The 26,470-nt window shown below is 43.6% G+C and overlaps 1 protein-coding gene across 2 annotated transcripts in view; it reads left to right on the top strand.

Moving 5' to 3' along the window:
• The first annotated feature begins 2,846 nt into the window (after positions 1-2,846).
• MAML1 (mastermind like transcriptional coactivator 1) overlaps positions 2,847-26,470 on the top strand; it is a 47,867-nt gene continuing 24,243 nt past the window's right edge. For both annotated transcript variants that reach the window (XM_003404703.2, XM_023552283.1), the window contains exon 1: positions 2,847-3,170. In XM_003404703.2, coding sequence (XP_003404751.1) covers positions 2,862-3,170 — 309 coding nt within the window. In that variant the 5' untranslated portion in view covers positions 2,847-2,861. The remainder of the gene's footprint in view (positions 3,171-26,470) is intronic.

Genomic DNA, 26,470 nt, shown 5'->3' on the forward strand with positions numbered 1-26,470 from the left:
ATAGTGTACCTAGCTGCTTTTTTCTTTTCTCTCTATCAAGAGAAATTAATTCTGAGTACACTGTTCAGCGACTAGTAAAAAGCAGGACTGCATTATGACTTTGATGGGCTCTAGGCACTTCTCGTTGGTGGGTCACTTGGTCCATAAAAATGTTAAAAATTGTATTTGATTGCATTTGTATAAAAATGGTATTTGACCCTAAAAGTTCCATTTTTTTCTTCTGACTTTAAAACTGTCTTGAGTCCCTACAACTGTTGTGGGTCCCAGGCACTGTGCCTAATGGATGAGTCAGCCCTGGTAAAAAGTGTACCATGTTTGTGCCGTTGATGATGCCCCTCCATGTGCAGCCTCTTTCTGGCACCACCTTATTTACCTATTAGCAGTTAGGGTGCCAATACCTGTTCTTAATGTTACTTGGCCCAACATGATAGACTGTCTAGTTTTAATACTAGCCCCATTTCCTTGTGCCTGCTTTTTTCCTGACTGTCCCCTCACCCCTCACCCTTTTGCCTATTAGATAACAGTACTAGAGTCAAGTGAGCAGGAACTAATTGTCTTCAGTTGTATCTTACAGACCATCTTCTAAATGTAAAGCTTGCAGTCCAGTCTCCCTGGTTTTGCTTGAAGCATCATTTATAATTTTTTTAAATTCTTTTATTTTTGTTGAGAATATACACAGCAAAAACACCAATTCCACAGTTTCTATATGTATAATCAGTGACACTGATTACATTTTTTGAGTTGTGCAGCCATTCTTACCCTCCTTTTCTTAGTTGTTCCTCCACCACTAACAAACTCACTGCCCCCTAAGGTTCCTATCTATTCTTTTGAGCTGCTGTTGTCAGTTTGATCCCATGTAAATAGATCTTAAAAAAGAATATGATGCTTAGAGGGTCCTGGACAGAGTTGGAGAAAAATGTAGAAACAAAATTCTAAATAAAAGACCAGACTTACTGACCAGACAGACTGGAGAAACCCTGAGAGTATGGCCCTTGGACACCCTTTCAGCTCAGTAATGCGGTCACTCCTCAGGTTCACCCTTCAGCCAAAGATTGAACATGCCCATGGAACAAAGCAAGACTGAAGGGGCACACCAGCCCTGGGTGCAGGGACTGGAAGGCACGAGGGAACAGGAAAGCTGGTAATGGGGAACCCAGGGTTGAGAGGGGAGAGTGTTGACATGTTGTGGGGTTGTTAACCAATGTCATAGAACAATGTGTGTACTTCATCTAAAGTACAATAAAAAGAATATGATGATTAAGGCAACCTTTTTTACTAGTTAAGCTAAATATTTTGGTTTTAAGATTACTTCGGGGGCTATTTTTGGTTTAAAGATTATCTCTGGGCAATAGTTTCAGGGGTTCATTGAGCCTCCATGGCCGCAGAAAGTCTGGAGCCCATGAGAATTTGAAATTGTTCTGCATTTTACCCCTTTTGATCAGGATTCTGCTATAGAATCTTTAATCAAAGTGTTCAGTAATGGTAGCCGGGCACCATCTAGTACTTTGGTCTCGTGGCAAAGGAGGCAGGTCATGGAGGCAAATAGCCATGCATTCCATTTTCTCATGTTCCTGGATTTCCTTCCTTTGTTGTTCCAAGCAAATAGAAACCAATTGATGTGCCTGGGATTCGAGGTTGTAAGTTTCTAAGACCTTGCTTGCAAGTTTTATGCCAATTAACTGAGATGTTCCATGAAACCATGACCCTAAACTTCTAAACCAAGGAAACCATGAGGTGTTTGGTTGTGCATCAGCTGCCTCAGCAGTTACTCTCTTTGTTTTCGTCATTGTTGTAAATATATCTCACATCTTTTCCCAGTTAAACATTTACAACTTATTTATAGCAATCACATTAATCGGCTGTGCAACCCTGTCCTTAATAGATGTAGTTTTTCCATCACTGTAACCCGAAACTCAGTACTCCATAAGCAATAACCCCCCATACTTTGCAATTCTAATCCCCGATAATGGAGCTGGACTCCCCTTCACACTTCCTTGTATCTGCTTTTTTTAAAAGTAGTAACAGCTTTTGAAATTTGTTCAAACTTTTTTAATGAGTGGAAATTATTGACAGCACTAGTGATTTCGAATGGTGCGGGGGAGGGCGGGGAGGGAAGCTTCCAGCTCACTTGACCAATTAACTATCCTGACCAATTAGGGGGCTGGATGTAATAAGTGAGGTCAAAGGAAAACGGCTGACATTTAAAGCTTACCAAAACCGAATTCAAAAGGGAGGCCAGGAGGGCGTTTGATCCAACCACCTTCTCCCACTGCCTTCACTCCTGCTCTCCTCGGAGCACCCGGAAGGGCCTGCCCCCGGGGCGGTGTTCCGAAAGCCTCCCGTCACCGCCTTTCGGACCAGCGCAGTCTCCAGGGCGAGGCCCGGCCCCCGGAGCATTCTCCGCCCTTCCGAAGTTCCTTTTAAACGCCGCCCGGGAGCCTATGCGCGCCGCTTACGTGCGCGTCCCCACAACCTCGGGTGGCCTGTGCTTTGTCTCTGATTGGTCAGAATCCCTGTTCGTCCTCCCTGACGCTCGAGGTCGCTTGCCGAGGCTCCGCCCCCTTCTGAGAGCCCCGAAAACAATTTTAAGATGGCGACGGCAGTGGCGCGGAAAACAATGGGGCCGGGGCGGTGGGGACAGGCCGAGGCCTGAGGTGGGCTGTGAGCGCCGGCCCGGGAGTGGCCGAGCAGGGCAGGAGGAACGCCCGCCGCCGTCTGTCGCAGCGCGAATCCAATTCGCAGCTCGCGGGGCTATGACGCGGCCGTGAGGCGGACGGGGGCCGCCGGCGGGAGCGGAGCCCGCATTACCAGCCGGCCCCGAGAGGCCCGGCCCCGGGCCCGGCCCGTCCAGCCTGCGGCCCATGGTGCTGCCCCCCTGCCCCATGGCGGAGTTCGCGCTGCCGCGGCACAGCGCGGTCATGGAGCGCCTCCGCCGGCGCATCGAGCTGTGCCGGCGCCACCACAGCACCTGCGAGGCCCGCTACGAGGCCGTGTCGCCCGAGCGCCTGGAGCTGGAACGCCAGCACACCTTCGCCCTGCACCAGCGCTGCATCCAGGCCAAGGCTAAGCGAGCCGGCAAGCACAGGCAGCCACCCGCACCGGCCCCGGCGCCCGCCCCAGCCCAGCGCCTGGACACCGCCGACGGCCCCGAGCACGGCCGCCCGGTCTCGGTGAGTAGGGCGGCGGCGCCTCCCGGGGCTGGGCCGCCGGAGAGCGAGGCAGGCAGGTGTCGGCGCAGCCCCTTCTCCCAAAATCGCATCTGCCTGACGCCGGGGCGGGCCGCTTTTAAACTTCCCCAAGTGCCGCAACTCCTTGAGTCCGGCGGAGGGAGGGGAGCATGGCAGGGTACTGGAGCTGTTGTCATCTTCAGGAAATGGACTATAGCATTGCTTTGGGAAAGCATTACCGTAAGAACTTACATTAGGCCCCAGTTGAAGGCTAATGAAGGTCAGCCGGATCGTTTGTCTTCCAGACTTGTATCCGAAATTGTGAGAATTTGATTTTGAAACAGAGCCGCGTTACAGTTGCCTGTAATGTCGGGGTGGTTCTGGCGCAGAATTTTTTAGCCGCATTTATTCAGCAAATGTATATTGGGCCTTTGCTCTTTGCAAGGTCCAGTGCTGCAAGCAGGGTCCGGACTACTTAAATATGAAAATAAATGGGCCTTGAGTTCACCAAATCAAACTGTTCTGAATGGAAAAGTCAGAATCTTTGGAAATCTTAGTAAAATGGATAGTATTCATTGAGTTGCAAAGTGTTTCTTGTTCAGGAGACCCTGAAATTTGTAAGCTGTGATTCCCACAGTGTCGTTCCCTATTACCGTTTTAAGGTCCTATTTAAAATTTCTAGTGATAATAATTTATTGATAAATTATCATACCCTTTCGGTTATCAATTGACAATTTGTAAAATTTCTTGGTAGAGGGTTTTTTCCTCCCTGAAACACATTTCTAAAAGGGGGAAGGAGGCTAAGATTTTTGTTTTCCTGGTGATTTATAGTTTAAAACAAATGTTATTCTAGTTTGTTCTATGTATTTTCTAATTGGCACATTAGTACTTCTCGCCTGGGCTGTTGCAGTGCTCTCACCTAACTAGCCTAAAGTGTGTTCCTTTAGAGAGAGTCTTCCTTCTTCCCTCTCTGAGAAAGGTAACTTCCTAAAACTCTAGTCGTAATGCTAAAAAAACCCTTTGATTGCTTGAAGGGGTGAAGTTCAAACTCTTTGGCTTGGCTTTCTGGGCCAGTCTGACCTAACCCATCTCTCCACATCCCGTCCACAGGTCTTTGCTCTGGTCGAGTTGTTTTTCTCATTCTTACTCACACTAGCCTGGGCTGCTGGACTAGAAGACAATACATGGGTTCAGATCCAGATTTCATTGCTTATTGTATTGACTGGTCAAGTTGTCTCATTCTCAACTTTTCTCGGCCTGTAAATCAAGGGCACGTTTGGCTTCTTAGCCTCAGAGTTCTTGTAAGATTCAAAAGAAATGAGTGTGAATGTGAACGTGTTTCATAGACTGCAAAGCTGCTTGCAGGACCCTCCTCCCCACCCTTCAGAATCCTGCCATCCTTCCTAGAGTTGTACTCAGACTCATCTTTCTCCTCTTTAAAGTAAAGCTCGTCTCTGACCACCCCAGCCCACAGCTGTCAATATCTTTGTCAGAACATTTCACAACCATATTGTCTATGCTATTTACTTTTAGCACATAGTCACAGAGTCCTTTAGGTTGTGTCTTCCCACTGGACTGTAAGCTGTAGAAAGCCAGGAGGGCCTTTGACTCAGAGTGCTGCTGGCATCTTAGGCCTTCAGCACGAGTGTTGACTAATCGATATTAAAGTGGTAGTACTCTACTCAGTAATATATGCTCCTATACTCTAACCTCAAAAAGCAAAATGGCTTTAACTTCATGAACCACCTTTACTAACAACTCTTAAGGACAGCTTGCAAGAGTACTGATGGTCATTGCAATTTAAGTAAATAATGAAAGCTCGTAAAAAGTCTTGGTTTTACACACATAGTTGCCTTGAACACCTCCTAAAATGTATGTTAAAACCAAACCAGTTGCTGTCAAGTTGATTCTGACTGATGGCAAGCCCATGTTTTCAGAGTAGAACTGTACTCCTTAGGGTTTGCAGTGACTGTGACCTTTCGAAGCAGATCACCTCTGGGTAAATTCGAACCTCCGGCCGTTTGGTTAGTAGCCAGGCGCTTAACTAGATTTCATTTCTGTTTAAAGTTAGGTTAAGAACTTATACCCTTTATGATTTTTTTTCATCCTGAATCACTGGAGAGAATCTGGGGATGCTTTGGAGAGAAATCAATTTTGAGTGTTAGAACTGGAGTCTGACTTGTCGCTTGTTGCTCTGTGTCTCAGAGCCTGATCAGATGTGCCGTGTTATCTCTTATCATATGACGCGTGTATACTGGGAATTTAAACTTGAGCCTTGAGGACTGTTCTTCCGTGCTCTGCTAGGATGAGTGACCCTTTTCATTTCAGGCTCACAAGTTATTTTAGCGGACTCTTTGGAGTTGTAATGGGGGTATAGGAATGGAAGATAGTATCACTAAGAAAACAGTGACATTTTCAGTTTTAGTGGCTCATTCAGTTCTGAGAGGGAGTCATTACGGTTTTGGCTTGGAGAGCACAGCTTTTCACAGACAGATGGAGAGGAGGTGTCTCTCAGTCAGTGTTACTTTTAACAACTCTGTACATGTGTTTGATCTCATTAATTTAATATTCTTTTCTTAAAGTTCTTAGTTTTTGCTTTTTCCCTAACTGTGCTGTAATATTGTTAGGCAACCATTTCATCTCCAAACTATCATGAGTAAGCCATTTGTATAACCAAAAAGGGATCAAATTTCTTAATAGATTTCACCTCCAGTTTTTTTTTTTCTCTTCTTAGTATACCCCCCACAGCAAAATATTAACCAGTATCTGCTTACTCTGTTAGTTAGAGATGAATCAGGAAGAGTGCTTTCAGACTTTTAGTTCTATTTTAGTTGTCAAGGAATGACCCTATTAGGTTTTCTTTACATTGTGTATGCTCTTTTTTTAAAAGGTAGTATGCTAATGAATACGTAGGATTGAGGTTTTATTAGGAATGCTAGATTATGTTTATACAAATATTCTATATATAAAAAGTCTTTTTACAGTAGCTTGAACAACACTATAAAAATTTATGTCCATTGCCTTTATCAACCATTGTTACACTTTTGCTACTGAGCAGAGAGGAACTACTACTACTAAGTGGTTGTGATAGTTGACAAAGAAATTTGACAGTTGCATGCCATTCATTCATCATGGAAGTTGTTTTCCTTACTTAGTTTTAGGTGTGTGAAATTTCTCCTTTTTAAACATCTTTTATTTGGAAATAATCTCAAACTTACAGAAAAGCTACACCCATAATACAAAGAGCACCCACATACCCTTCACCCAAATTTACCCCTTGTCAACATTGTGCCCCATTTGCTTTATTATTTGCACACTCTCTCCCTTTCCTTCCTTCCCTCTCTATATCTATCTGTCTGTCTTCCCTCATGCCTCTTCCCTCTCAACTTTTTCTTCTCTGAACCTCCTGAGAGTAGGTGGCACACATCGCGGCTCTCTGCACCCAAACACCCCACTGTGTACCTTCTAAGAGCAAGAAAGTTGCTCAAAAGTTTGATAATAATTTTGTGGGAAGAACTTGGAAGAATTCTGCAGATTACCCTAAATAAACCTATTAAATTATTTCCAGGGAGTAGATATTTCTGAACATAAAACATACTATACTGTAATCATGTGGGATAGGTTTTTTTGTTACTTTTGTTTTGATAAAAAAAGAGACACATGTGGCTTAGGATCCCATTTCTTTCCATAACATCTGGGACCTTATGCTAGCTCCCTTTTTTCATTTTCAAAATCTCCTTTTCCCCTGAATCCTTCCCATCAGCTTAAAAACGAGTAAATATTCTCCACAATGACCATTCCTTTCTTCCGTCTTTTCTCACCTTCAACCTACTATTCCATACTTCTTCCTTTATTTGCACTTTCCACTTAAATTTCTCATTTACCCATTAGTCCATTGTAATCTGTCTTTTGCCTCTTTTACTCTTCTGAAATTGCACCCTCAAAGAACACTAAGGATAGAATTGCCAAATCCAGTGGCTTCTTAGTCATTGTTCTTCTTGACTTCCTCCTTCTTAAGACTCTTAGGATCTCCTCTCTTTTGACTCTTTCCAGCTTCCTGCTGTCTCTTCTCAGTCTCTTTCCTACTTTCTCTTATTCATTCAGGCAACAAATATTTGCGTGTTTACTTTGGGCCATAGAGTTTTGTAGGCACTTAGGATACAACAGGGAACAAGACAAATTAGGACCCTGTTCTTACAGAGAAAAAAAAAAAAATCATAATAAATACTAAGGAAAAAAATTAGAACAGTGACTGACAGCAGCTTTAGACAAGATGGTCTGTCTTGATTTAGGACTGAATGGCAAGAGGCTGTCAGTCAGGTAAAAGTCTGAAAGAGAGAGCATTCCAGTTAGAAGCACAACACAAAGTCTGTGAGGCAGGAATTTTCTTAACTCCCATAAAGAACAGAAGGAAGGCCAGTGCGGCTGGAGCAGCCTGGTAAGGAGGTAACTGCTATGAGATGTGGGTAAGCAGGGAGCAGATTGAGTACAGTGGGAAGTAATGGCAGGATTTTAAGTAGAGGCAGTGGGAAGCAACAGCAGAATTTTAAGTAGAGGCGTGAAGTGATCTGATGTATGTTTAAAGATTAATCTGGCTGTGAGGTGAAGGATGCATGGAAGTGGTGTGGGCAAGAGTGGGTATATTTAGGAAGCTTTTGCAGTGGTCTAGGCTTGGTGAGGAAACCCTGGTGGCATAGTAGTTAAGAACTACGGCTGCTAACCAAGAGATTGGCAGTTCGAATCGGCCAGGCGTTCCTTGGAAATTCTGTGGGGCTGTTCTGTCTGTCCTGTAGGGTCACTATGGTTCGGAATCGACTCGATGGCAGTAGGTTAGTGGGTAGGCTTGGTGGGGGTGCTGGGGCTGGGACTGTGTAGTAGTAGTGGAGATAGAGAGGAGATGGATTCTGGATAGTTAGTGAAGGTAGAGGTGACAGGACTTGGTAATGGATTAGGTGGATTGAATATGGGGGTGAGAGGAGTTAAGGGGAACTGCTAGGTTTTTTGTTTGAGAGACGTTGCACACTTTTTGAAATACTGGTGTTCCCTGGTGGTACAGTGGTTAAGAGCTTGGCTGCTATCCAAAAGGTCAGCAGTTTGAATCCATCACCTGCTCCTTGGAAACCTTATGACACAGTTTTGCTTGTACTATGGGGTTGCTGTGAGTTGGAATCGACTCAATGGCAGCGGTGTTTTTTTTTCTTTTCAGTGTTCTCTGGGCTCTTGCCCTGTATCCTTTTTTTCACATTATTTTTTTCCCCCCTTGGGTAATGTCATTGATTGTTTCATGGCTTTAGCTATCACCTATAACAAGATTCTCCAAACCTCCAGTCCAGCTGTCCCTTCTGAGGTTCAGGTCCATATTTCCAACTGTCCACTGGACATTTCCATTTCCCACATGTCCAAAATGGGCTCTCCCTCTTTCCTACCAAATCTTGAATTCCCTCTGAGTATTTTTCCTAGTCCAGTCGTCCAAAGTACAAACCTGGGTGTTATCGCAGGGAGCTATTCACTCCTTTTCTTTCAGCATTCAGTTAGTCATTGGTTGACCCAACATTGAACTCCTACTTGGAGCCAGGCATAATGGGGAGCAGATGGTAAATGGGTGGTTGCAAAGCAGTGCTGAAGGCTACAAAGCCTGTGGGAATATTGAGGGTGGAATACCTCTTGGGTGAAGTTTGAAAGACTTTAAAGACTTTCAAGGTAGGTCTTAAAAGATTTTTGCCAGATACTTTTCCCAAAGGGTATTAAAACCAATACCAGTTGCCGTAGAATTGATTCCGACTCACACAGCTGCATGTGTATTGGAGTAAAACTGCTCCATAAGGTTTTCAGTAGCCACTTTTTCAGAAGTAGGTCTCTAGATCTTTCTTTTAAGGTGCCTTTGGGTGGACTCATCTGTCAACCTCTGTTAACAGCAGAACATTAACCACCAGCAACTCCCTCCAAAGGGTATTGTGCTCTATTAAGTTGATTCCAATGCACAGTGGCCCAGTGTAACAGTAGAACTGCCCCATAGCATTTTTTAGGCTGTAATCTTTACAAGAGCAGATTGCCAGAAAAGGAATTCTGGTGGTGCAGTGGTTAAAGCAATCGATTGTTTACAGAAAGGTCGGTGATTGGAAACCACTAGTGACTCCGTAGGGGAAAAATGTGGCAGTCTGCTTCTGTAGAGATTTACGGTTTTGGGAAACCTATGGGGTCACTATGAGTTGGAATTGACTCAAAGGTAGTGGGTTTTTTTTTTTTTTTTTGCTCCAGCAGAGCAGTGGGTTCCAATGCTGATCTTTTGGTTAGCAGCTGAGCGCTTAAGCATTGCACCACAAGGGCTCCTCCAAAGAGTATTAAACCCATTGCCGTTGAGTCAACTCTAACTTATAGCCACCCTATAGGACAGAGTAGAACTGCCCCATTGGGTTTCTCAGGCATGGCTGGTGGATTTGAACTGCCGACCTTTCGGTTAGCAGCCCAAGCACTTAACTCTTGTGCAACCAGGGCCCCCAGAGAGTATTAGGGAACAATAATTTCATGGACTGTTAAAAGAATTCTTAAAAGAAAAAAAAAAGAATTCTAGGGTGGAACAAATTTAGGAGACACTGGGCTAAATTATTCAAATAGTTTTCTTTATTTAGGGCTTCTCTGAACCTTTAACATGGTAATGATACATAGGGATTTGAGCCCTCAAGGGACATCTAATAGGACTTTGGTACCTTTGGGTCAAAAGCACAAAATGATGAAAGTAATTATTTGAATTTGGGGTTTACAATGCCAGAGGTTGAAAGATGAAGCTGGAAAGGTAGGAGCCAAATCATGAAAAGACTGGATTTTATTGGAGGCTGGATGTTTGGACTAAGTAATTTTGAAACACTGTGAACTCCTCATGTATTTTTAAGTTGACATCTAGAACTTCTCATCCTAAGTTTTTAAACTTAGCAAAATTTATAATGCATTTGTTGTTTTGATCAATTGTGTACTAAATTACTATAACTCAGTTTATTAAATGAAATATATGAAATAAGAAAGGTATGTAACACGGTCTTGTAAATGCTACATTTTTTGGTATAAATTACTTTAAAAAGATAAGGCAAAAAAAAATCCTATTTATAGTTGTGGGGGATGTAATTTCCAGAGAATTATAAATATTAACATTTAAAAATAAAACACATCACATTAAAAACTGTAGTCAGTGAATTGGAATACCTTAGTGATATGCTGCCTTGCATCAATCACTTGAAGAATAACAGAAATTTTAAAGCATGCTTTTTTCTCCTGGAACTTATATTTCTTTTACACCTGTCCCACATAGTTTTATTTTAACATAATATACCCTTGGAAGTCTTTTTTTTTTTTTTTTTTTAAAGCCACTCTGTCATATTTCTCTGCAACAAAAATAACTATAAAAATTGAAATAAAAAACTTCTTAATTTACATTGATCTGAGCTTTTTTAAAAATATTTTTTCCTCTTTTTAAAATAATTGATTCATACAGAAGAATATATGTAACATTTAAAGGCTCTGTTACCTACATTTCTTATTTCAATAAATTGAGCTATAGTAATTTAGTACACAACAAATGCACTGTAAATTTCTGTAAGTAATTATTAAGCAAATAGTACAAGTTTTTTAGAAATTCTTCCCTTAATGAGATGGATGAGGCTTTTTTTCCCTCAATTAGTTCATATAACCATGGATGAATATTACTTGTTGCCAAAATAAGACAGTTCTCAATTATGTTCTTATTTTTTTGTTTTTTACCAGTTTAAGCCCTGAAAAAAACTTGTTCATGTAAATAAGGGAAAGGAAGGAGTTTTGTTATAGCAGTGGTAGTCAGTTCTTTGAAATCTGAGTTGTATGTCAAAAATCACAGAGTGATTTATCATCAAAAATTATTTTACTGATTAGCTGTCAACTTGCTTAGGTCCTCCTTCAGTTTTCTTAAAAGGAAAGAATTAGAAACTCTCTCCCTTGCAAAAGGATTTATCGAGTCACTTGCTTTCTTACTGAGAAATCTAACAAAAAGACTAAGTGCGTTAATAATAACTGACATATGGCTGATTTCCAAAATGTGAAACTCATTCCTGCTTTTCCCTCTCTCCATCTCTGACACTAGCCACACGTGGCATTTTCTCCGTCTGCCCTCAGTGGGACAGAGATAGAATGACTCACAGAACTCACAGATACTATACTTAGTTACTCATTTGTCATACCCAGAAAGCATACAAGTGAAGAGATGCATCAGGCAAGGTCTGGGAGAGGTGGTAGCATAAGACCTCCATTGTCCCCAGAGAAGTGCTGAGCTCTCTGTGCATGGATATTCTTACCGCTCCAGGAAGCCCAAAAGAGGAAGCTCCAAAGTTCAGGGTTCTGTAGTCATTGGGACCTAATGCATATAGCGTGATCAATGAATGTGCATGATTGATTGTATCATGCCCCCTCCCTATCTGAGGTCTGTTACCAGGGTACGGCCTATGCGGCCCCCACTTACTTACACATATTTAAATGTTGCTATAGGGTCTCTATGAGTTCATGGCACACAACAACAGCAAATGTTGCCTGGCTGTTTTTAGAAAACAAAGGGACACCTTGATTGCTAGAGAATTCCAAAGGCTATTTTCCCAGAAACTAGAGACAAAGGCCAAACCAAGTTCTTAGTCTCACACACCAAGTCTTATTAGTTGACTGTTGACTAAGTCTTATTAGTTGACTGTTGACTATACCTGTTACTTTTTCACTCAGCGGTACCTTGTGTAACGTAATATACCCAAAATTCATTGGGAAAATAAAAATATTGTTCATTTGAATACACCTTTGCCAATACAGTATTCTTTTTATAAACTGTTTTACTTACTTTATGTTTTTATTAAAACCTTACAGCTGCAGATGTAATTTGTTTAATATATGGGAAATGTCTACCATGTAACCTAATTGGCAAAGCTGGGCTAGGTCCTCAACCTCTGTCAGAACAACCACCACATTGGTCAAATTAATCTCATCGTTGAATGAATCGGCCAAATCAAACTCTGTCAGAAAGTGTTCTGACTTCATATTTCAAGTATACGTAACTAACTACCATATAACTTCTGAATTCTAAGAGAGCTAGACAAATAAAAGAGCATGGAGCCTTGTTATGGTTTGGTTGACTGTCACATAAGGCACATTGTCTTTATATTTCTTACCCATATTCTCTGCTCTCTGGTGGAGCGTTGAGGGGTGGGAAAGTGATGTCTTTAAATGAAAAATATAGTCACTCCTGCCCATTCTGTGGCATATCTGAATTCAGACATCGCAACCCACAGGCCATACTTGGACCACTTTAGGGCTCAGGATAAAATCAGGAGAGTTGTTCTCTTTGGGGGGAGCTGAAAGGAGGGACTGCAGCTGCTTTTAAGAGGTGCTTCCCAGACTTCAATGTGCATATGAAATCACCTGAAGATCTTGTTAAAGTGCAAATTCTAGGTGCAAGGAGGCTGAGATAACAGCATTTTTTTTTTTATTAACTTTTATTGAGCTTCAAGTGAACGTTTACAAATCAAGTCAGACTGTCACATATAAGTTTATATACATCTTACTCCGTACGCCCACTTGGTCTCCCCCTAATGAATCAGCCCTTCCAGTCTCTCCTTTCGTGACATTTTTGCCAGCTTCCAACTCTCTCTATCCTCCCATCCCCCCTCCAGACAGGAGATGCCAACACAGTCTCAAGTGTCCGCCTGATATAATTAGCTAGCTCTTCATCAGCATCTCTCTCCTACCCACTGCCCAGTCCCTTTCATGTCTGATGAGTTGTCTTCGGGGATGGTTCCTGTCCTGTGCCAACAGAAGGTTTGGGGACCATGACCGCCGAGATTCCTCTAGTCTCAGTCAGACCATTAAGTTTGGTCTTTTTATGAGAATTTGGGGTCTGCATCCCACTGATCTCCTGCTCCCTCAGGGGTTCTCTGTTGTGCTCCCTGTGAGGGCAGTCATCGATTGTGGTCAGGCACCAACTAGATTTTCTGGTCTCAGGATGATGTAGGTCTCTGGTTCATGTGGCCCTTTCTGTCTCTTGGGCTCTTAGTTGTCGTGTGACCTTGGTGTTCTTCATTCTCCTTTGCTCCAGGTGGGTTGAGGCCAATTGGTGCATCTTAGATGGCTGCTTGAGAAAACAGCATTTTTTAACCTTTCAGGTGAGGTGGTATTATGGATTGAATTGTGTCCGCTAGAAATATCTGTCAACTTGGCTAGGCCATGATTCCTAGCATTGTGTGATTGTCCACCATTTTGTCATCTGATGTGATTTTCCTATATGTTGTAAATCCTACTTCTATGATGTTAATGAGGCAGGATTCAGTCTACAAGATTAGGCTGTGTCATAATTTCTTTTGGTATATAAAAGAGAGAAGCAAGCACAAAGACGGGGGACCCAACAGAGCTGGAAGCAGAGCGAGTCCTTTGGACCTGGGGTCCCTGGGCTGAGACACTCCTACACCAAGGGAAGATTGATTACGAGGACCTTACCCCAGAACTGACAGAGAGAGAAAGCCTTTCCTGGAGCTGGCACCCTGAATTCAGGCTCCTAGCCTCTTAAACTGTGAGAGAATAAACTTCTGTTTGATAAAGCCATCCACTTCTGATATTTCTTTTACAGCAGCACTAGGTAACTAAGACAGGAGGTCTGCCGTGTACATGGAGCAGCCATCTTGAGATGATGCCTTCAGCTGTCTCTGCAGCATTACATACATGATGGTCTTTCTTGGGATCATGGCGTCCAGTCATGTTTGCATTGGTTTGAGTATCCTAGCTGATCAGGAGAGGCTTTGTCAAAAGAAAAATTTAAAACAATCAGACTTTTTAAATAACTTGTCATTTAATCCTAACAGCAGTCTCATAAAGTAAATATTGTCATGCCCAACTTTACATGAAAGGAAACTGAGACTCAGAGGTTAGCCTGCGAAGGTTGCCAGCTAAGAATTCAACCCAAAGTTCAATACCGAAGCCTTTTGTCTTTCCATTGTATTAGGGCATTTAGCATCTGCCAACGAGGTCATACATGGGAAAGAGCTTTATAAAAATTGGAAGTTCTTTTTAGAAATAAATTGCTAGTTAATGTGTTATGTAGGATAGACCAGTGGTTTTTAATCAGATCTACTCCCTGTGCCAGTAAGATATCCGTATCAGAATTACTTGGGGTACTTTTTAACTATGCATTTCCCTGCCTGCGATGCCCTCCATCCTTCACCGCTTCTCCCACTTTTCTCCCCTATTGCTGCTTGAATGAGTTGCTATCATTAACGGGAATAGGTCCTGTCCTTCAGTTGCGTTGGGATAGATTAAATGATTGGTCTCAGTTCTTCATTCCCTAGGTCATATTATACACTCACACCTTTACCATGGCTTCATAGTAGGCAGAGTATACTTACTCACGCCTTGACTTTGTTCTTGGCTGTATAACTTGGTTGGGCCAGTTGAAATGTTAGAGAGATAAGAGAATATTCTATGTCCATGAAACAACAATAAAAAACATTCAGAAGGCAAGACCTTGGAAATTTTATATGTATCTGTGTGTATATATGTAACATATATTACGTATATATGAAAAACTATACATATGAAACAGAGAAAATCTCCCAAAAAGTAAAGAAAAGAGAACCGTTGGAAAATAGAAAAGAAAATTAGCACGCCAGTGTAGGAGGTCCAACATCTGAATAATAGAAATTGTAGAAAGAGAGAACACAGGGTAGGAAATGAATAATAAAATAATTTGAGAAATATTTCCAGTACTGAAAGGCATGAGTTGCCAGATTAAAGAGGGCACATTGTATGCCCAGCACTAGGGATGAAAATAGACCCACATCAGTCAGGAAATTTTAGAACACTGGGTTTAAAGATTCTACAAGCTTTCAGTGGGAAGGTAAACCCGTCACTGTTGAGTTGATTCCAACTCATAATGACACTAAAGGACAGAGTAGAACTGCCCCATAGGGTTTCCAAGGAGTGCCTCGTGGATTCGAACTGCAGACCTTTTGGTTAGCAGCCGTAGCCTTCATTGCTGTGACACCAGGGATGGGAGGTACTAGGTCACGTTATCTAGAATTAGAAAGTCTTTGGGCGTCACATAGCAACATAGGAAATAAGACAATGGAACAGCACCTTCAGATTTCTGAAGGAAAATGATTATCAATCTGGTATTCTATATGTAGAGCCCTGGTGGCACTGTGGTTAAGTGTTCAGCTGCTAACTGAAAAGGTTGGCGATTCAAACCCACCAGCTGTTCTGCCGGAGATAGCTGTAGCAGTTTGCTCCTGTAAAGATTTACAGCCTTGGAAACTATGGGGCTGTTCTACTTTGTCCTGTAGCGTCACTCTGAGTCAGAATGAACTTGATGGCAATGGTTTGGTTTTTTGCGGGGGGGGGGGGAGTTATTCTGTATCTAGCTAAACTATACAACAAGAGTATTGAATAAAGTCATTTTCAAAGATTAAAGGTAAAAAAAAAATAACTGTCACATACCCTTTCTTAAGAAGGTTCTGGAGGGTGAAAGAGTAAATCGAGAAAGAGGAAAACATGAGATATAAGAAATGGGAGACCCAACAGGGCAGAGATGGGAAGAAAATCCCTTGGAGGGTGGTGACAGGCTGTCCGAGGATGACAGCCCTGCACCAGTGTGAAGGACAACTGAGCCATCCTGTAGCAGTGTGACCCAAGGGACTAGCTGTCATCACCAAGAACCCACATCCGTGGAGCAATCTTTTTCACCCAAGGATCGGAAGCCGGGGACAGCTGGGCCCAAATTCCCATCTGCACTTGGCTTGTCTTGGCCATGTGCTGATGAGGGTTTCTCCCTCCATGCTTCTCTGAGGACATGCATATCCCTCTCAGAAGTTTCCGGCTGCCCCCCTGAGAGCTAGAGGTAGGCAGGCTGTGGTGAGCCTAAATGGGCTTAGAGACAGAAAATGCAGAGCAGCCCACTCCCTCTGACCATATTTCTGATGTTTGTAAAGTACCTGATCCATACATCACCTCTGCGGAGCCCCGTGTTTCCAAGACTCATGTGTGACCTTGCTCACGGCTTCCGCAGAAGAGCCTTGTCACCTCCCAGAGAAACGGAGGTCAGACTTGGGCACAGAGAGAGACTCCATCCATCTCACTCCTCCTGGAGCCTCCACCCAGAGGGCTTACACAGTTGGTGTGTGCTCGTGTTCCTTTTTCAAATCTAGACACTATCCTTTATGGATAGAGAATGTGAGGGTGGTAGAACTGTACAAAAAAAAAAAGCAATTAACACAAAATCAGGATAGTTGTTATCTCTAGGGGGAGGTGAAGAGAGGGGATGCTCCTGCTTGTGAGGAGTGTTTCTCAGATTTAATAAGCATATGATTTACCTGGAGATCTTGTTAAAATGCAGATGGAGGCCAGGGCTGAGAGTCGCCATTTTTTTAACCTTCCGGGTGATACTGATTCTTCTGGTCAGCACCACACTTTGAGTACTGAGGTTCTGAAGTATGGTTCTTTTGTTTATTGAGCAGTGGGTACACAGTGCTCATTTTATTATTACTCTGTACTGTTATATACATGCATGTGTTATGCCTTCCACAGCAAAAAAATTTCAATTGCAAAGATAAAATAGAAGGGTACATAGATGCTGCAGTAAACCTGGAGAGGTAAGTGGGTCAGATCATGAAATCTTTGCACACTATGCCAAGGAGCCTGCACGTGATTCTTTCCGTGTACCGTAGAAAGCCAGTTATAGGATTTAAATAATGGTAAATGAGAGCACGTTTGTGCTTTAGATCATCTTTGCAGTGGTATGGAGGACAGACGGGGTGGGAACAGGTGGTAGAGAAAGGCTGGTAGCAGGGAAACCAGTTAAAATGCTATTATATTGCTCTAGACAAGAAATGGTTAGGAGGAACTAGAAAGTTGCAGTGTGGAAACAGAAGGAAAAGGCCAGATTCCGGAGTTACTGAGGTGGTGACATGAACAGGATATGGTGATTGAGGGTGGGGAGAGGGTGCCAGGGGAATCAGGGATGACCAGGAGTGCTTGGTTTGTGTGGTTCCGTTCACTAAGCTCGGGTCCAGAGAGCTCTTACCTTGCCTGGGGCTGCAGATAAGTTGGATTTATTAATGTGGGCATCATTGTGGCAGAAAAGTAGTAGCGTGATGTCAGCAAAGCTAATCCCATAGCCCCAAGTCTACAAAGGTGTAGAGCAGCAGCCCCTTGGGAACCTTGTCTGAGGTGCAGTTAGTGTTGTACTGATCCATTAGGATTTCCTTCTCACATAGGCTTTTAGATTGTGTTTCAGCTCGAGAGCATAACCTTTCTAAAGTTTTATCCTAAGTTTTTTTTATTAGAGAAAGCTTAGAATTTGTCTTAGGCTGAGTTCTTTAGAGAAGCACAATCAGTGAAGTGTATATAGAGAGAGGCAGTAGGTTTGCTGGCTCACTGGCTGTGGAGGCTGATGAATCTAAGATTGGCAAGTAAGATGGCAGGCTGCTGGCTCAAGTCCCAAGAAAGAGATTTCACCTGATGGTGAGCCAAATGCAAGATCTGGAGTAGAGCAAAAGCCAGCAAGCTTTGCAAAAAAGCCCATGCTTATATTGGATGTAGGCCACACCCCCAAGGAAACTCCCTTTCAACTGATTGGCTGCTCATTGCAGATCTCATCATGGAGGTAATCGCATTATATCAGATCTCTTCATGCAAGTGATTACATCATTACATAACTGACCAACTACCTACATCAGAACTGCCAAACCCCTGAGAATCATGGCCCAGCCAACCTTAACCATCACAGAATCCATTTCATAAGTTTGGGTCTGTGGTACAACAATACAACATGAGTACATGTGTGCAGACTGGAGAACTTTTGTATATTCTGCCTACTGTACCAGCCCTGTGCTTTATTATAGCAGGCAGCGTATTACCCCAGCTGTAGCACAGCTGCAGGTGGATGTTTGCAGCTCATGTTCTTGCACATATTCTCTGTACCTTCAAGGATTGTTAAGATATGAGCAGCTGTCTGTCCGATGCTTACCCCAGGCCTCCCACACACTGACATCGTTTCTGAGCTAAAGTCGCCTCTGATTATCTTCCTCTTCACACTACTTAATCTCACCAAGCTTTGGTTGCCTTACCCGTAAAATTGTGGTAACAATACCTGCTTTGCAGGGCTTTCCGCCAGGCACAGAATAGGTGTTCATAAATGGTAGCTTTTACTTGTTTAGGAAGGAGCCCTGGTGGTGCAATGGTTAAGCACTTGGCTGCTAACCAAAAGGTTGAAGGTTTGAACCCGCCAGTGGCTCTGTGGGGAGAAGACCTGGTGATCTGCCTCCAGGCTAGGAGATCGTATGGTGCAGTTCTGCTCTGTCCTCCAGGGTAGCAGTGAGTTGGAATTGGCTCAACAGCACACAACGGCAACACTGGTTTAGGAGATTTCGTCTTTTTTTTTTTTTTTCCTTTTTAATGTTTGTTGTTTTTAATCTCCTGATTATCTCTATTAATTTATGGATTTCTGCCGGAAGAGCTGGCCATCCTCTTTACTGGATAATGATGATGACTCCAGTACCACGCTGGGTGCTGAAGAGACAGATAAGTGAGGCCGAGACCTGGCCTCACAGCTAATGGAGTCAGATGTAAAGACTGTCTAACCCTGTGCTGTGTTATGAGCGCCACAGTGGAAGGTGGCACAAAAAGCCAGGGGCAGTTGGGGGAGCCAGTGACACACTTTGTAGCCACCTTTGGAAATTGAGGAAGACTCTGTGTTGTCTATTGTCGAGTGCCAGGGGATGCCCACCACCCCCCTTAGCCTGTGTATCCACAGCCCTCCTCCCCACAGTTGGCTGGTCTAAGAGTCCACTAGGACAGTGTTGGCATGCCCAGCCTTGCTAATACCAGCTCATATCACTTACTGGGCGCCTTAGGCCACACCTCATCTTCCACCACATCCACAGCCAATCCATCTTGTCAGTGCCACCTTCAGATGTATCCAGAATTTAGCCACTTCTCACTACCTCTTCCACTACCACCCTGGTCTAAGTCATCTTCATTTCTTTTTCCTGGATTGTTGTTAGTTGCTATTGAGTTGATTTTTGACTTACAGCAACTCCATGTGATGGAGTGGAACTGCCCTATGGAGTTTTCTAGGAGCCCTGGTGGCACAGTGGTTAAGTGCCAGGCAGCTGACTGAAAGGTTGGTTGGTTCGAACCCACCAGCTGCTCCTTGGGAGAAAGATGTGGCAGTATGTTTCCATAAAGATTTATAGCCTTGGAAACCCTATGGGGCAGTTCTCCTCTGTCATATAGGGTCACTGTGAGTTGGAATAGACTCGACGGCAATGGGAAGTCTTTACAGGAACAGATTGCAGGGTCTTTCTCCCGCAGAGCCCGTGGGTGGGTTTAAACCATCAACCTTTCCTTTAGCAGCTGAGCGTTTACTGTTGTGCCTCCAGGGCTCCTTTTCCTTGGATGATTGCCTCCTAATTTTTTTTTTTTTTAGTTAGTTCCTGGTGGCATAGTGGTTAAGTGCTACAGCTGCTAACCAAGAGGTTGGCAGTTCGAATCCACCAGGCACTCCTTGGAAATTCAATGGGGCAGTTCTACTCTGTCCTATAGGGTCGCTATGAGTCGGAATCGACTCTGCAGCAGTGGGTTTGGGTTTTTTTTTTTTTTTTTTTTTTTAATTATTTCCCTTTGTGACCCTAGCCCTCTTACAGGCTGCTATTAGCACAGCAGCCAGAGAGATCTTGTTCCTCTGCTCAGACCCCCTTCACCGGTTTTCCATTTCACTTGAGGAAAAGGCCAGCCCTTAACCATGGCCCACAGGCCCTACGTCGTCTGGAACACTGCTCCTTTCTGCACACTTCCCTTCCCCCAATCTCCCCTCTGGCACCATCTCTTCATGCCCTTCCCCCCTTTGACTCCTTCACCTTCGCTGGTCCTCAGACACCAGGCATGCTCCCACCTCAGGACCTCTGCACTGTCTTTCTCTGGGCCTGATAGCTGACTCTCGTCTCTTACAGATTCTTGGTCAAACTTCACACACTCCGGGAAGCATTTCTGGAGCCCCTTACTGATTGTCATAAGCCCCACAAACTCCCTTTCTTTCTCTGCTTCATTTTTTCTAGAGTTTATTTTCCCAGCTAGGCACCATGAGGGCAAAGATTTTTGTCTGTTTTGTTCCCTCTTGTATTCCCAGGGCACAGATAGTGGCTGGCTCAGTGTAGACTCTCAGCAGATTCTTACTGAATCAAAAGAGTGAGAGAATGAAGAGTTTACTAGGAGAAAGGAAGGACAAGGCTAAGTATTTCAGTCAGAGGATTCAACATGAGCAGGGTCCCAAAGGTACCTCATACGTTGAAGAAGTTCCAGGTTACTGACACATAGAGAAAGATGAGGCTGGAAGAAAGGAAAATCAGAGTGGGCTGTGAGGAGCTTGCTGCCAAAACCCAGACAGCAGCTCCGGGGGTGCTTCTTTTTGTGTTCCATGCTGTCCTGAAAACTTATGTCTCAGGCTAGTTTCTAAATCTGTGCAGTCCAGTACAGCTGCCACCAGCCACATAGAGCTGTTAAACTCTTGACATGTGGCTAGTCCACACTGAGATGTGCTAAAAGTGTACAGTGCACACTGGGTTTTGAAAACTTAGGATCAAAAAAGAATGTAAAATATCTCTATTTTTATATTGATTACATGTTTATATGATAACATACTGGATTAAATAAAATTTGTTATTAAAATTAACTTCACTAGTTTCTTTTTATTTCTAATAGGACTGTAAGAAAATTTTTAATTGCATATTTAGCTCACATTTGTGGCTGGCATTATATTTGTTAGTGCTGTCCAATGATAAGCAGGTTTTTACTGTAGTGGGTTTAGCACTTTATTAGACACTCTTTAATGTCCTGTTCGGTCTGTGGAATTCTTGTCTCATTGTCACTTCACAATCATAGGACATGCGGTGGGGTTAATTACTTTTATGTGTGGCCTTTCCAGCCATGAGTTTGTAACTCCAACCCAGGTGATTGTGTGATAGGGTAATTGTGGCTGACCAAGCGAATCGGTCAGTTTTGCCTTAAAAGAAAGCCAAATCCAAAGCAGGGAGGAGCCCACCACCACCAAGGAAGGAGAGACCTGGCAACAGAGACCTGGCAGCTGGAGATGGCACATTGAGCTTCCCTGCCCATGGAGAGAGAAAGCTGAGTGCCTTTGGGCAGAGACTCAGGAGAGGCCTGCCTGTGAGCACAGCTGGGAAGAGGCTGTCCTGATGGAAAAACTGTATCCTTAGTGTTCTTGAGACTGAATTTTAACTGCTGCTTCCCTAATGAGGAAACCCTGGTGGCGTAGTGGTTTAAGTGCTACGGCTGCTAACCATAAGGGTCAGCAGTTCGCCAGGCGCTCCTTGGAAACTCTGTGGGGCAGTTCTACTCTGTCCTATAGGGTCGCTGTGAGTCAGCGTCGACTCGATGGCACTGGGTTTGGTTTTTGGTTTGGTCCCTAATAAACTCAATGGTTGTGAGTCTACTCTGAGGTCTCTGTGGCCATTGTAATGAATTATTGAACCCAGTAGAGAGTGCTGTTGGAGGGACAGTTGGTATCAGAATTGGTAGAGATGGCCGAGAGATCAGGCTTACCTGGCCTCCATCTTATGGGAGTCAGCCTTGTGCTGTTGATCCTTGGTTTTTCTTCCCCCTGGTGAAGTTGGAGGAAGTCAGACACTGCCTCCGAGCCATTTTTACAGGGCAGAAAAGTTTATAATAACTACAGTTGATTCACCTAAATCCCAGATACTGATATTTCATGGGTGGCACAAACAGTTAAGCTCTCTATTACTAGCTGAAAGGTTGATGGTTCAAATCCATCCAGGGGTGCATTGGGAGATAGGCCTGGCAGTCTGCTTCTGAATGGTCACCGCCTTGAAATCCCTATGGAGCAGTTCTACTCTGCACACATGAGGTCACCGTGAGTCAGAATCAACTTGCCAGCAACTAACAACAATAATTTCTTAGGAGAGAGGTGGATGTGTATGTTTTGAGGGCCGGGGTCCTACCTGCTCTACTTTCTCTCTGACCTCTGACAATCTCCTTTCTATATTCACTACTGTTAAATCGTTCTTTCTAATTAAACCATTCTTGCTAATAATAGTTATCTTGACAATTTTAGTACTTTTTTTATTTTTATTACTCTCTGCTGCATTTGATAATATTTGACATCTTCCTCCTTAACTTCTGATAGAAGAAAAGCTGGACTTAACCCTGAGATCCATCATTTAGACAAGTCATTTAAACTCTCAGTTTCAATTTTCTTATTTATAAAGGGGAAAAGGGTGCCTAGCTGATCAAAAGAGTTTCAGAATTTAAGTGAATGTTCTGGACTTGAAAGTAATAAGAGACTGATACTCTCAAGTAAGCAGTGGCAAGGGAGTGAGACAGCTGCTGAGGTGGGTAATGGGTTGAGAAGCATATTCGTTTAAGTTGTTTTTAGAATGTGCAATTAAGCATAAGTTTGAAAGAAGCCACTAGAACAGTGGTTCTCATACGTGAGTGTACATCAGAGTCATCTGGAGGTCCACCCCCAGAGTTTCTGATTAGGTGGGTTTAAGGGTAGGTTGAGAATTTGCATTTCTAATACATTCTCAAGTAATGCTGTTGTTGCTGGTCTGGGGGCACAGCTTGAGAACAACTGCTGTAGAACAAAATAGATTGCAGTTATTTTGAGATGCGGAGGGGAAGAATTTTGAAGGGGAAAAGTCTTAGATGAGGCAAGGCCAGAGAGAATAAGAAGGTACAGCTGAAGGGAATTATCCCTTGTGAGGAGAGATGCTTCCCTCTCAAAGAGACATGTCTAACGGAGTCATGTAAGTTGGATTTTTGGAAACAACTATGAGTAAAATAGATCTGTGTTGAAATCCTCGTACAACACTTACTCTCCAAGTTGTTTAACTTCTCTAAGCTTTAGTATCTTTGTCTTTAAATTAGAGACAATAGTACAGTACCTGCCTTGTAGGTTGTTACAGTTAGTAAGCTAGTGCAGCACAATTCTTGGAGCATGTCTGCTGTTATGGGGCAGAGAGCAAGCCCAAGAAACTGAAAGACAGGTATCACCGAAGATACAGAACAGCATAGTGACCAAGAAGGGGGAGGGATGAGGAAGGTAGGATTAATTCCATGAATGGTCAGTCCCTGGGTTTCTATAACTTGCTCAGCATTGGACCTGGAGCTGAGGATGAACAGTACAAAACTCTTGTCCTTCAGGAAGGAGGAGACGTGGAGACATGTCAGTGAATATCTGTGAGTGCTTGTTCATGAACACGAGATTTAAGTGTTACGTGCAAAGTACTGTTGGAGTACTGGGGGTAGAATAAGGAGCTGGGGCAGGGGGGGTCAGGGAACAGTATTAATGAGAAGCTGATGTTTGAGTGAAATCTTGAAGGATTAATAGGAGGTTGCCAGGCTGGAGGTGAGGGTGGTGTATTCTCAGTCCTGAAAGTAGTTCCGTTTAACTCCGGCCTCAGCTCTAGCTCCATGGATTGGCAAACCTAGCTCCACCAAGTGCGCGGAAGCACCCTAGTCCACCAGCAAGCCTCCTTCCCGAAGACCCCCAGCTTTGTCACTCCGTGGGCTGGCCATCTTCTGCCGGTCTCCTGGTTCTGCTGCTTCTCGCCATGCTGTCACAGATCTTTCTCCTGGTCTCCTGGTTCCAGGAGCTTCTCAGTGCAAGGATCCCAGGTTCAAAAGATGTGCTCCGCCCCTGGCTCTTCTTTGGTGGTGGTGAGATCCTCTCCTTCTGCCTCTGGGATGGCTCATTTTAAGCCTAGTGGAATGGCAAAACTGACCAATCCCTTCCTTAGGGTTCCATAGATCTAATTTGCATGGTTCCACCCCCCACATGGATGCCATGAACTTTATTTGCATTATGAGCAAGCTATCTAATCCTGTTGGTGGACCACAATTACCTTATTTGTATAATTCCCACCTAATCCCTTGGGTGGGAGTTACAAAACCATGGCAAGAAAAGCTACATGAAAGTGATCCCTCACAGCACACAGTGGGTTAGAACAGAAAGGAAGTAGAAGCAGATTAAGTTATTTCAGTAACCCAGGTAAAATAGTGAGGAATTGAGCTAAGATGGGGGTAGCATGGAGGGAGTTCTCTAGAGAGAGGTTTAGAAGGTAGAATTGGCAGAATTGAATGCCAATTCACCAGAATAGTTGAGGACTGCGTGCACTGAGTCAGGGAGCTTGAGAGGAAGGGGCAGATTTGGGGAAGAAGGTAGAGAGCCCAGTTAGGAGCACCTGCCTGACATCCACATGGAGATTTTCAGTTCCCAATTGAATATGTGAATCTGGAGCACAGGAGAGAGGTCTGGCACCAAAAATGAAGACATAGGAAATAGTAAATATTTGAGTGCCTCTTCTGTGCTGGACCACAGGGTGTGGAGAAGGCCATGAGTGTGGAGGGGTTACCTGGGGAGATGGTAGCAGTGGGAAGGGATGAAGGCCCCACAGGCATCATTGTTTGAGGAGCAGGCAGAAGCAGGCACCTGCCAAGAGTGGCCTTGGAGGCAGGAGCAAGTCTAGAGAATGGTTTCAGGAGCGCTCGTGGAGGAGGACGCGCAGAGAAGGCAGGAGTGGCTCTCAGTGTCCAGTGCCTTAGAAAGGTCAGGTCAATACAGTGTGAAAAGCGTCCCTTGGATTTAAGAACCAGGAGGTTACCTTGGTAAGTATGGCCAAGCAGCAGAAACCAGCCTTGGAAGACACTCTAATGCTGTATTGCAAAGGGAAGGAAGCAAATTAGCTGAACAGGTGCTCAGTAGATGGAAGTGAAATCCCTCACAACCACCCCAGGAAGTGGCTGTCTTCCCTCCTACCACTTTTTTCCTTTTTTTTTTTGAGATGAGGAACCAAAGTTTTTAAGTAATCTTCCAGTGAGCACATCATCATTAAGCAACTGAACCAGGATTCAAACCAGGTCTAAGTGTGTTCTTAACACTGCTAAATGATATGTAGAATAGAATGGGGATTAAAAGGTGGAAGGTACTGAGCATCTGTCAGTGCTTAGGAGAGCAAAGGAGTCCCAGATGGGAGGGTGCAGATGATTAAGCACTGTACTGCTAACCAAGAGGTTGGCTACTGGAGTCTGTCCAGAAGTGTCTCAGAAGAACTTCCTGGTGATCTGCTTCTGAAAATGCATAGCCATTGAAAACCCTGTGGAGCACAGTTCTACTCTGACACACATGGGGTTGCCATGAGTCAGTATTGACTCGATGGCAACTGGTTTGGTTTTGGTTTTTAGAGAGGTAGAAATGAAATAAAACTGACCAAACACTGGTAGTTGTTTAAGTTGGGTGATGGGTATATGGGGATTTGTTGTATTGTTCTATCTAGTTTTGTGTATTTTGAAATTTTCTGTTAAATTAACATTTTGGGACCGTCATGATGCATTCCCACCCTCTCTTCTGCCTCATCTTTCAACATTCCCTGCTGTGCCCTTTCCCCTTCAGCAGTGTTCCACCACCACCCACCAGTTGCTGTCCATTTGCTTCCAACTCATGGCGACTCCATGAATGTCAGTAGAACTGTGCTCCATAGGATTTTCAGTGGCTGATATTTCAGAAGTAGATCTATCACCAGGCCTTTCTTTTGAGGCACCTAGATGGACTCAAATCTCCAGCCTTTCAGTTAGGAACCACATTAACCAATTCCAAATTAACCATTTGTACTACCCAGCAATTTCAGCAACATTAAATTCCTAATTATTTGCTCCTTACCACCCTGTGTCCATCCACTCAGTGCTGATTTGGGCATACCTGCCTTTGCCTCTCAGGCTGGAATGCCTTTCCCCCCTTCTTTGGGATGACTCTAGGGTTTTTTAAGACTTGATTTAGTGTTCCGTTCTCTAAGAAGTCTTCCCTGCCACCCTATACTCCCCTCTCTTCCCTCCAGTAATAGTGTGGGTCTTCTTTTCTGGCTTTGCCACTGCATCCTACAGGGTGGGAGCAGGAACTATGTTGTATTCATCTTTTTATCCCCAATGCGTATTGTTCTGCCTAGAATATAGTAAAAAAAAAAAACTTAGTGAACATTTGAATAAAGACTTCTACTCTATTTACCTTTATTTTATAGGGCAGTGTCTGGCACATAGCAAAATATTGGGTAATGACTACTGTATGAACTCCTGAGAACATCTCCCTGTATGGGGTAACAATTGAAATTAGAAGTATAATAGTGTGGATTCTTAAAGCTGGGTGGAACTTAGGTTATCAAACCCAGGCCAAGAAGGCAGATCCTAAGTGGAATATCTACCACTTGTCTGTCAGTTTGTCATACTGT

The sequence above is a fragment of the Loxodonta africana genome, chromosome 2 (assembly GCF_030014295.1).
Source record: "Loxodonta africana isolate mLoxAfr1 chromosome 2, mLoxAfr1.hap2, whole genome shotgun sequence".
NCBI lineage: Eukaryota > Metazoa > Chordata > Mammalia > Proboscidea > Elephantidae > Loxodonta > Loxodonta africana.